The 11,709-nt window shown below is 42.4% G+C and overlaps 1 protein-coding gene across 1 annotated transcript; it reads right to left on the reverse strand.

The window, feature by feature from the left end:
- Nucleotides 1-6,100: 6,100 nt before the first annotated feature.
- Nucleotides 6,101-11,313, reverse strand: dusp6.L (dual specificity phosphatase 6 L homeolog). The gene is given in 3 exon segments (NM_001089787.1): nucleotides 6,101-7,605; nucleotides 8,258-8,689; nucleotides 10,773-11,313. Coding segments are annotated over 3 exon segments (1,137 nt in total). The 5' UTR covers nucleotides 11,170-11,313; the 3' UTR covers nucleotides 6,101-7,297.
- Between the last annotated feature and the right edge of the window lie 396 nt (nucleotides 11,314-11,709).

Consider the following 11,709-nt stretch of genomic DNA (forward strand, 5'->3'; position numbering starts at 1 on the left):
ACGTTCCTACACAGCCATGGCACGCCTTGCTGACATTCAGCAGCGCTACAACATGCCAGTCAGGCGTTTGATTTCTGACAGCCAGACTCGCTGGAATTCAACGCTCCTTATGTTGGAACGTCTGCTGCAACAACAAAGGGCCGTCAACGAGTACCTTTTTGAACTGGGTGGTAGGACTGGATCTGCACAGCTGGGGATTTTTTTCCCCCGTTACTGGGTGCTTATGCGCGATGCCTGCAGGCTCATGCGACCTTTTGAAGAGGTGACAAATATGGTCAGTCGCACCGAAGGCACCATCAGCGACCTAATACCCTTCGCTTTATTCCTGGAGCGTGCCGTGCGACGAGTGACAGATGAGGCTGTAGACCAGCGTGACGAGGAGCTGGAAGCGCACGATTTCTGGTCGGAATCACCAGAACGAACCCAGGCACCTGCTGCAACGCAGGGAGAGGTGCCAGAAGTGGAGTCAGAGGAGGAAGGTGGCTTTGTGGAGGAGGAGGAGGAGGACCAACAGGAGCAGGCTTCCCAGGGGGCTAGTGGTGACCTTTTGGGGACCCCTGGTCTTGTACGTGGCTGGGGGGAGGAGACCGTGGATGATGCAGTCCTTGATAATGAGGAAGCGGAGATGGATAGCTCTGCATCCAACCTTGTGAGAATGGGGTCTTTCATGCTGTCATGCCTGTTGAAGGACCCCCGTATCAAGAGGCTTAAGGAGAAGGACCTGTACTGGGTCGCAACGCTACTAGACCCTCGGTACAAGCATAAAGTGTCAGAAATGTTACCAACATACCACAAGTCCGAAAAGATGCGGCATTTACAAACCAGCCTGCAAAACATGTTGTACAATGCTTTTAAGGGTGATGTCACTTCAGGAACTCATCAACATTCCAGGGGCAGAGGTGCCAGTAATCCTGCCACGAGCACACCTGCAAGGACAAAGCCCTTTGGCCAGTCTGTAACGTCAGACATGCAAATGTTTTTCTGTCCAAGGCAGCGCCACAACCCTTCTGGATCCACCCTCAAAGAACGCCTCGACCGGCAGGTAGCGGACTACCTGGCATTAACTGCAGATATCGACACTCTGAGGAGCGATGAACCCCTGGACTACTGGGTGCGCAGGCTTGATCTGTGGCCAGAGCTGTCACAATTTGCCATGAACCTCTTGTCTTGCCCAGCCTCAAGTGTGCTCTCAGAAAGGACCTTCAGTGCAGCAGGAGGGATTGTAACTGAGAAGAGAACTCGCCTAGGTCACAAAAGTGTCGATTACCTGACCTTTATTAAAATGAATGAGGGGTGGATCTCGGAGGGTTACTGCACGCCGGAAGACTTGTTCTGACTTCTATGCAGCTGTCCTTCTCTTCAAGCCTCATGACTCCACACACAGCTGTCCTTTAGCGTCCTCCTCCTCCCTCCGCCACCGTTACAAACTAGGGTGCAAACCCTACTGGTTTAATTTTTTCTGGCCTCTGTGCTTCAGTGGCTGCAACCAAAAAAACTGGGCAAACAATGTCTACAAGGTCAACGTATGGCAAAAAATGACTATTTTCAGCATTTATATGGCATATTTTTTCTGGCAACTGTGCTTCAGTGGCTGCGTCCAAAAAAATGCATATTTTCTGCATTTATATGGCATAATTTTTCTGGCCTCTGTGCTTCAGTGGCTGCAACCAAAAAAATGCATATTTTCAGCATTTATATGGCATAATTTTTCTGGCCTCTGTGCTTCAGTGGCTGCAACCAAAAAAATTTATATTTTCAGCATTTATATGGCATAATTTTTCTGGCCTCTGTGCTTCAGTGGCTGCAACCAAAAAAATGCATATTTTCAGCATTTATATGGCATAATTTTTCTGGCCTCTGTGCTTCAGTGGCTGCAACCAAAAAAATGCATATTTTCAGCATTTATATGGCATAATTTTTCTGGCAACTGTGCTTCAGTGGCTGCGACCAAAAAAATGACTATTTTCAGCATTTATATGGCATATTTTTTCTGGCCTCTGTGCTTCAGTGGCTGCGGCCAAAAAAACTGGGCAAACAATGCCTACAAGGTCAACGACGTTGACCTTGTAGGCATTGTTTGCCCAGTTTTTTTGGCCGCAGCCACTGAAGCACAGAGGCCAGAAAAAATATGCCATATAAATGCTGAAAATAGTCATTTTTTGCCATATACGTTGAGTCAACGTATGGCAAAAAATGACTATTTTCAGCATTTATATGGCATATTTTTTCTGGCCTCTGTGCTTCAGTGGCTGCGGCCAAAAAAACTGGGCAAACAATGCCTACAAGGTCAACGACGTTGACCTTGTAGGCATTGTTTGCCCAGTTTTTTTGGCCGCAGCCACTGAAGCACAGAGGCCAGAAAAAATATGCCATATAAATGCTGAAAATAGTCATTTTTTGCCATACGTTGACTCAACGTATATGGCAAAAAATGACTATTTTCAGCATTTATATGGCATATTTTTTCTGGCAACTGTGCTTCAGTGGCTGCAACCAAAAAAACTGGGCAAACAATGTCTACAAGGTCAACGTATGGCGAAAAATGACTATTTTCAGCATTTATATGGCATATTTTTTCTGGCAACTGTGCTTCAGTGGCTGCAACCAAAAAAACTGGGCAAACAATGTCTACAAGGTCAACGTATGGCGAAAAATTACTATTTTCAGCATTTATATGGCATATTTTTTCTGGCAACTGTGCTTCAGTGGCTGCGTCCAAAAAAACTGGGCAAACAATGCCTACAAGGTCAACGTATGGCAGTTGTTTAAAGAGAACAGTAGATTACTAGCCAGCAAAGCTACCTAAGCTAAAATGTCCCTCAAATCCCTGCAGACTTCTGTCCCTCCAATACAGAGCAGTATCAAGCAGATTACTAGCCAGCAAACTTACTATCATCTGTCCCTGAAATCACTAACAGCTCTCCCCCTACACTATCTCTTCCAAGCACACACAGGCAGATTTTTCAGATACATTTTTGCCCTTGATCCCCCTCTGGCATGCCACTGTCCAGGTCGTTGCACCCTTTAAACAACTTTAAAATCATTTTTCTGGCCAGAAATTTTTTTTTTAGATGTTAAAGTTCGCCTTCCCATTGAAGTCTATGGGGTTCGCGAACCGTTCGCGAACCGCTCGCGTTTTTGCGCAAGTTCGCGAATATGTTCGCGAACTTTTTTTCCGACGTTCGCTACATCCCTATGTATCACTCGACAAAAAAAAAAAAAAAATTGATGCCCATAGACTTCAATGCATTTAGATGAATTTTCTCCGTTTCACAAAACGAAACAGGTCAGAATTGCCCATCACTGCTCTCTAAATTTAAACCAGTCGCAGAACCTCTCCAAACAGCAGAACTACACTATAATGCTATGATATTGCATTGCTTTGTATACACTTCTATTTCTGACAACAATGCACCTTTAAAGGAGAAACCCTTAATAAAAAAAAAACCCTACCTTACATAGCGCCCCTCCCTCCTAGCCTAGTTGTCCACCAAGGCACATCCCCCTAACTCTTTACTTACCCCTCTGTGCAGATTCTGTCCACCAAAGTTCACGGCAGCCTCCTTCTTCTCTTTGGTAATCTTCAAAATCAGACAGGCGCATGCACAGTTGGAGCAATTTTCTGTTTTGCAACAACTGCGCATGCACAAAAAATTACAGAAGCGCCAGTCTCATTCCGAAGATTACCGAATCCGCTGAAGATGGCGCCTGTTAGGGGGGCAGTTAGGCTGGGGGGAGAAGGGTCTATGTAGGGTAGGGTTTTTTTATTAAGGATATTAAGGGTTTGTTTCTCTTTTAAGAAAACCTGTGGGGCTCTAAATAATATCAGCATTTCATACATTGAATGTGTCTGGCTGTAACCATTAGATTGTATCCAGAAGGCTCAAGTCTGGAAATGTGTGAACTATGACAAGACACAAAAGTCATCTTAGGTTAAACTATTCTGTAACAACGTGTCTTTACAAGTGAATTTGCCTTGAAGAAAAAGCAAGATCAACATTGGGAGGCAAGGGTTGCATTTCGAATTCATGTTAGTTTTTAAAAACCTCCCCTAAAATCCCATGAATTTGGTATTCGATCAATCAAAATGTATTAAAAAACGGAATTGTTCAAACTCGGCTGAATGAAATCAACCAGAATATTCAAATCGAATTTAAAAAACTCGATTTGAGTTTTGTCTTTGAAAAAAAACCCTGAATGTCAGGAAGGCTGTAAACTCCAAATTGGTCCCAGGATATCTCCCATTGACTTGATACAGCAATTCGGCACGTTTAAGGTAGCGAATAGTAAAATTTGAGTTCTTAAATGGCCAGAGTATGATAAATCTAGAAAATCGAATTTTTTAAAAACTCAAATCGAATTTGAATAACAGTTTTGAGCATAAAAATATACCAATTTGGACTAAAGCATAAAACTACAATGCATGGGCAAATATTTGGGGGTATAGTGTTGTAGTTCTACTGAAAGGTTAGCAAATCAGCACAATAGGTCATATGAAAATGTGAAAAGGGCTTTTCTAATAAAATATTTTATAAATCAACATTTCCTATTGAGTGGATTCTATACGTAAACCCAGCACATCCAATTCCGGACTGCCGAAGAATCACATTCTGCAGATCGTTTCGCTGACTGAAAGCAGGGACTCTCTTTCGGCCTCCTTTCCATTGCAGCGGATCCTACCTAACAGCGTGGAGAAAAGAACTACCGACAGCGATCGCAAAACAAAGTCCCCTAAGTTTTATCCATTCGGTTAGTGCAATTGCCCGCAGTGCATAGCACAAGTTCCGGCGTTACTGCTCTATAAAGTTTTATCTTGCAGATAACTGATCTTCGGCTTTTTGCATCCCCACAAGCGGCTCAAGTTTCCGCGATAAGCCACACAACTAATTAACACCTTGTGAGTAGATCTATTTATTGTGGAGCACATTCCGAAAAGAACATACTGCACTATATACTTTTACTATATACTTTTTTTGCACTATATACGTTTTATCTTTACAACTAGGTGCTGAGATATATACGTATCGTTCCAGAGCGAACTGTATCTATATATACTTAAAAAAAATGAGTTTTGGTATGCTTTAACATTAGGCAAAGCAGAGAACATTTAAATCCAGTATATTAGACAGATAAAGTGGGGCCATAGCATTTCTAGAAGGATACCGTTACGTTGTAGCATAGAAAACTTTTAAAACACTTATCTACACAAAGAAAGCAGATATAACTGCACATAAGTCACATACCTTTGGCCATAGCTTATAATTAACTAGGCCATGTAATGTGTGAGGTATATTATCCATAGGAGAGCTGTAGCAGTATTATGACAAGGCTTGCAGCACTGAACTTGTAGTTCCAGACTTGTTCATATAGGTGGACATTATTGTGCGTGCTCAGAGTGTTCTTGCAGCTAGTGGATACTCAAGTTGGTACAAGACATGCTTAGCAAGCTCAGTGGTTCAAACAGCAAGGTTGTGAAGTGTAAAATTTAAGCTCACCACAGAAAAACTCTCTCACTTTCTATTCATTCCCATGGGATTTTTAGAAGTGTATTAACCATATGGGGAACTCTAGGTTCACCCATTGATAAATACAAGTGTTTGTGGGTCTTTAATTATAATTTAAATGCGGCCCTCCTGCTTGCTAAGGCTATATACAGTCTACAGACGTAAGCTTTAAATATATGATACTGCAAAGTTTGTCAAAAGTGGCAAAATAGCAGCCCCATTCATAAAAGTTACAAATATGTTGTCAAAAGCAAGTTCTATGCTTAGAATATGCTATGGCTTCATAGCAGGCTATAAAAATGGAAGATAAACCTCATTAGTCACATGCTCATAGATTTGATCTGTATATACTTTAGTAGTGGTGGCCACCCAAAAGGGGACGAGCCTAGCACTGTATTTGTTACCAAATGGTACAGTAGTTTAAGCAGCAGTAATGCCAGAAATATGGCTGAAAAAAATTGATGTCAACATTCTAACTTGTATGTCTTTATACCTAGAAGTCTGCAACATTGTAAAAAAAACAAAAAAAAAAAAAAGCAAAGTAATATTCATTTCATCCAAGTTTGTCCAAAAGATACTCGCACATGACAAATGCACACTATTCAATAACCAAAATAGGAATTTATTAATAATTTAAAGATTTACAAGTCTATAATAAATTTTATCATAAAACTTTACTCCTTGGACAATCGGGAGTGTTAACATATCTCCCTTATTGGCAATCAATGTGCAATCAAAGCTTTGCAAGACACTGGTACATACATACTTCCAGTTTATATTGTAGGAAAAATAACAAAAAAACATAACATAGAATTTTAGGTGAAACTCCCTAAACAAAAAGGACAGAAGTAATTCACATTAACAATTTTCAGAGCAATTAATATGTTAAAAACAAGTAACCACTAATAGAAAGGGGCTTACAAGCAGCTCAGGCAACAAAACTATACATCAGGGATAGTCAACCTCTGGTGCTTCAGATTCTGCAGAACTACACCTCCCAGCACTCCGCAACTTACTCAGTGGAGTAGTATGCTATGCCACAGCTGGGCCAGTTAAGGTTGAATATCCCTGCTATACATTAATGTGAATCAAAATTACATCAGTACTTTTATGCAAAGTACAAAAACCCTCCTATCCCCAATTCATAAATTGCTATGCTACAGTTGCTATTAAAGGTTGTCAGGGAGGTGTGGGGTAAGAGAAGAAGAAAAAAAAAAAAACACCTTCGTATTTTAAAGGTCAAAAAAAAGTAAATGAAGTGAAATGACAGTGCTATGTAAGAGAAGTTAATATTTACAGTAACTGTAAAAAGGTAAAGCCCAACCCCCCCCCCAAAAAAAAAACAAAAAAAAAAAACTTCAAATGCATCAGAAGTTTACTCATAATTCTTTGGCTCCTTTAAACATCAGGAGAACCAGTCTTCACAGAAGACAAATGATCTGCACCCTCTCCTTTCCAAACATTTCAGGATTAATATCTTATATTGGGTCCAGCTGTGCTGTCTCTCGTTTGGAACTAAAACCACTGCATTACAAAGGCAGTGTCATATTAGCTTTGCCAAATCATTTCAAGGCATCTAAGGCTTATCTCCGAGTGAACTGAAGACATAAACTTATCAGCTTTCTTCCATTGCAAGTGCAACTGTAACTTTAATAAACGGTTTTATTTTTACGCCTCAACAACGACCTCCTTGAACCAATCAATCACATCTGTCAATACACTTTTTGACAGATTTAAAGAGAAAGATTTCTGTAGAGGAATGATCTTTACCACAAACGATTGCCAGTTCAGTTTCACGTGGACTGCATAGAATCAACTTGATATACATTTTGGTTGGCTGGATTTGTAAAATATAACTGCTGAGCTGGGACTCGATTGTCACATGGACTGCTAAGCCCCAATGTCCTTTCAAAATCCAGCAACTGACCCATGAAGTTAAAGTTAGGAGAGATGTTGGATTTCTTCATCTTGACAATATCGTAGGCATCATTCATGGAGAGGTTCAGCTTCTGCATCAAATAAGCTACAGTGACTGTAACCGATCGGCTGATGCCGGCCAAGCAATGCACCAATACTCCACAGCTTTTACCCCGGGCTTCATCTGAAATTGGATACAAAGAAGAAAAAAAAAACATAGGATAAATATAAAAGGAGAGACACTTCTGTACAGCACATTACCCACTGAGATTATTCAAGTCAACAGTAAACTATATAATTAAACCAAATATAAAAAGCACATCATTCAATTTCCAAGTTCTGACATGCTGTAATCTGAACAAGGGTACAGTCTAAATGAATTTCACTTTTTTTTTTTTCATTCGCAAACAGGGCTGGAAAAAAATGTTAACTTCTGTGCACTCAACAATAGATGTATTCATGCATTATGACAGAAAGAGGGAAGTCACAGGGGACAGCCTATTAGAGGAACAGGATGTCAACACTGCTATAAAATAGGTTCCTTTGTAAGAGGAAATGCACTACAATGCTTGGAGATTATGTTCTCTGTGGCTTCCAGCCAAAATGTTCTTCCTGCAGTGCTCATATTACCAAATCTCCCTCTCTGCTGTTAGAAGAGGATCAAAGTTCACCAAGCCAAAGCTACAGTGAACATTTAAAGAGACAGGACATAATCATGGAAAATGTGGTTCATACACAACAATGCCAACATTTGTGGCATAAGTATTCGGAGCAGAAATCCTATATATTTACAATATGTTCTTCTTTTTACAATTCAGATAAGAATGCTCACATACCTATAAACGAGATGGCTTCTGGAAAAAACTGAGACAGGTTTTGGCTCCAATGGTCCGAAATGGGAATCTGCTTGTATCTAAATTCCCCAGCGTTTTCAAAAAGATTAGGCAAGTTTGGTGTCACGTTCAGTATGTACTTAATGCCAAACTCTTCCAAAACATCCAGGTTAGTAGAATCCTTAGCACAACCGAGGTAAAGGTAGGGTAAGATCTCAACGGGAAATGATGGCTGAGGGTTGGATAGAGGACTACCGTCTGAATCTGTTGCACTGCTGGGATCCCTGTCAATGTCAGATTCAATATCTGACGAAGAGTCAGAACTGATCCGGAGGCCTCCCAAACCAAGGACGGGTGGAGAGCTACTGCTACAGGAACTATCCAGATTGGTTTCACAATGTATAGGATACTCAGATTGGAACTTGTTGAATCCACCTGAAAATAAAACAGAATAATAACATAATTAACTAACTGATCAAGAGAGAAAAACATTTGTTAAAATACTGTAAATTTCAATTTCATCCTATTGCAACAAAATAACAAATGAAACAGAAAACTACTCGGTAAGAAAACCTTTTGGGGAGAAAGGTTCCTTGCCCTTGAGCAGTAAAATGCAAATATACCTTGTTAAAGCATAAAACTGTCATGAAAGGGGAACTTTGCACCAAGGATAAAGTATTAATCACTGCAGTAAGAACATACAGTATAAAGTAAAGAAATACATAGGCGTGATTAAGACGCTGTGGGGGAGATAAACAGTGTTATCAGAAAACACATGATAATCTCCTAAGCAATTATCACAACTCATTATACATCAGATTTCTTGAAGTGAACTATGAGGAGAAGTGGTGGGGAGGGGGGCTATTCTATATTAATGGTGTGTTTTCACAAGTGAAAGATTAGCATGTACACCAGATCATTAATAACTTGCATTTTCTTGATGACTAAATGCTTCCTAGTGTTTTAGAGTACCGTACATATATATTGCTTTGATTCTTGTGGGGGAATCCATTAGCACATTAACAGATATAAAATGTTCCAAAATGCACTATTCAAAAAGACAAAGCAAAAAAAAAAATGTTTACAATGGAAACCAGAATCATTGGGAAAGTGTGTTGCAAAAAATAACATGGAATATATTCTCTTCCTTAATTAGGATATGGTGGGGGAAAACACATTTCAAAATCCTAGTTTATCACACAATTACAGCCTTTATACTGCACATCTGTGACCGCCGCTGAACGGAAGCGTGCTGCTCAGGGCTGCTATTAGTTCAGAACACTTGCGGGATCTCAGTCACGACACAGATTTGAAAAAAAAAAAATCTCTTCTGCACTGCAGCTAGGCTCAGCCAGAGAATTGTGTCAACTACACTAATAGCCTTGATGTAGAAATGTTGTTTTTTTCCCTGTTCTCCCCGATTGCAATGACTTCTCTAGGGAACCCTTCTATCTATAGAAAATTCTGAGTGCAACCCCACTGCACAACACATATTTTTGTATATACAAACACATACAGTGAGCAACACAATTTCTGTTATGCACAAATGAGTAATAAAGCTAGTTTAGCACTGACAAAAAAAACAAATGCCAAGTGAAAACCTAAATATATGAAATATCATGGTAAGAGAGGGTCGTATCATTTTACTATGTACACACTCAATACGGACAGATTTAAAAGGGGTGGCTGCTATATGATGCAGAAAATGTAAAGTTTGGGGATACCTTTTATATATGATGGAAAGGAGAGCAGTTTCCTAAGGGCAAATCCTGCATCTGGGACGAACTAACATGATGACATTGATACCACTTGTACTAAGTGCCCCCTGCAACTAATTTGACCCAAAAGATCTGGATAAATTTAGGGTTAGTTCACACGAGGAGATTCAGGGAGATTTTGTCGCCTGACAACTAATCGCCTCGTCTTCTGAGCGAAAATCTCCCCGCACTGCCTCAGCGGTTTTTCCCATAGGCTATAATGAAAAGTCGCCTGCGCTACTGTACACGCGGCGATGCATTTTCCATAGTCGCCCGAAGTTGTCTGTGTGAGGCAACTTCAGGCGACTATGGAAAATGCATCGCCGCGTGTGCATTAGCGCAGGCAACTTTTCATTATAGCCTATGGGAAAAACTGATGAGGCAGTGCGGGGAGATAGACGCTCAGAAGACGAGGCGATTAGTTGTCAGGCGACAAAATCTCCCTGAATCTCCTCGTGTGAACTAACCAAGGGCATAACAAAATAGGACCTGGGGTTGAGCAGATCCAATAGGAGAGTGTGCCATCCCTCTGGGAATGTGCAGATGAAATAGCTGAGGGGCATCACTTAGGGGGTGAGAGGTCCCCAATATAAAGGCAGGGCCCGAGTTGGAGCAGGAGGGATGTGCCTGACAGAGGGTGAAGTACAAGGGCAATAGCTTGGGTGGAAGATATAGAAGTATCCAGTCATTCTACAATGAAATACCCCCCTCAACCCCTGATGGTGGGAGCCGGGCACCCCTACACTGTGAGCAGCCGTTACCTTCCAGGTAGAAAGCCCTGCAGCCCTCGTCCTTCAGCCGCTTCATGAGCAGCCCCAGCACCGACTCGCCGGCCGTGTTCTCGTTCCAGTCGCAGCTGTTCTCGTCGTACAGTACAACCGTGTCGGTGCCGCATCGGCGGGCGAACTTGTCCCGGTCCTCCCCACAGGCAAAGAGCGACCGGATGGGCAGGTTTCCCTTCTTGAGGCGGCGCAGCATGATGCCCGGGATGGCCACGTTCATGGCCGCCTCGATGTGAGACGACTCGTACAGCTCGTGCGCCCTGCAGTCCATCAGAAGAAGCCGCTCGTTGGCCACGTCCAGCTGCTCGTTCAGCCACGACACCGATTTACCGAGCGCCATGTCCAAGGGCGCAGCGGGTCTCAACTTCTCTAGCATTGAGGAGAGCACGGGGGGCGAGGCCGGGCCAACTGAGAGCTGTCCGCAGGGGCCCGACTACACAGGCATGTGACACTGAAGCAGCGGCAGCCTGGGCTCTCTTGTCAATGGAACTGCAAAGCGGCGCCTTCCTTGTCCCCAATTCCAACGAGAGAGCTGAATGGCTGGGGCTGCATGCACACAACCCTCTCTTCCCAGGGGCCCCTCCTCCTACGGGACTGTCCCCCTCTACAACAAGACGAGCAGCTCTTCTATTTGATCAATGTCCCTCCTTCGAGACTCCCCTTACTGAATGGATACAAACACACTGTCTGAATGGATACATTCCGCGGAGCGGCCAATCAGAGAGCTCGGAAGGGCCGTTGCCCTGGAGACGGGCCGGCTGGAACAGGTTGTGTCGGGGAATTGTTAATGAGTTTGTCATTCACAAAAACGGAAAGGAATTTCCGCTCTGGATCAGCCGGGTGCAAACAAGCAGCGAGAGCACATCACAGAGAGGGGGGAGAGGAAGGAGACGGGGTTGGGGGATGGGAGCAGAGT

Source organism: Xenopus laevis, chromosome 3L, assembly GCF_017654675.1.
Source record: "Xenopus laevis strain J_2021 chromosome 3L, Xenopus_laevis_v10.1, whole genome shotgun sequence".
In the NCBI taxonomy this organism is placed as follows: domain Eukaryota; kingdom Metazoa; phylum Chordata; class Amphibia; order Anura; family Pipidae; genus Xenopus; species Xenopus laevis.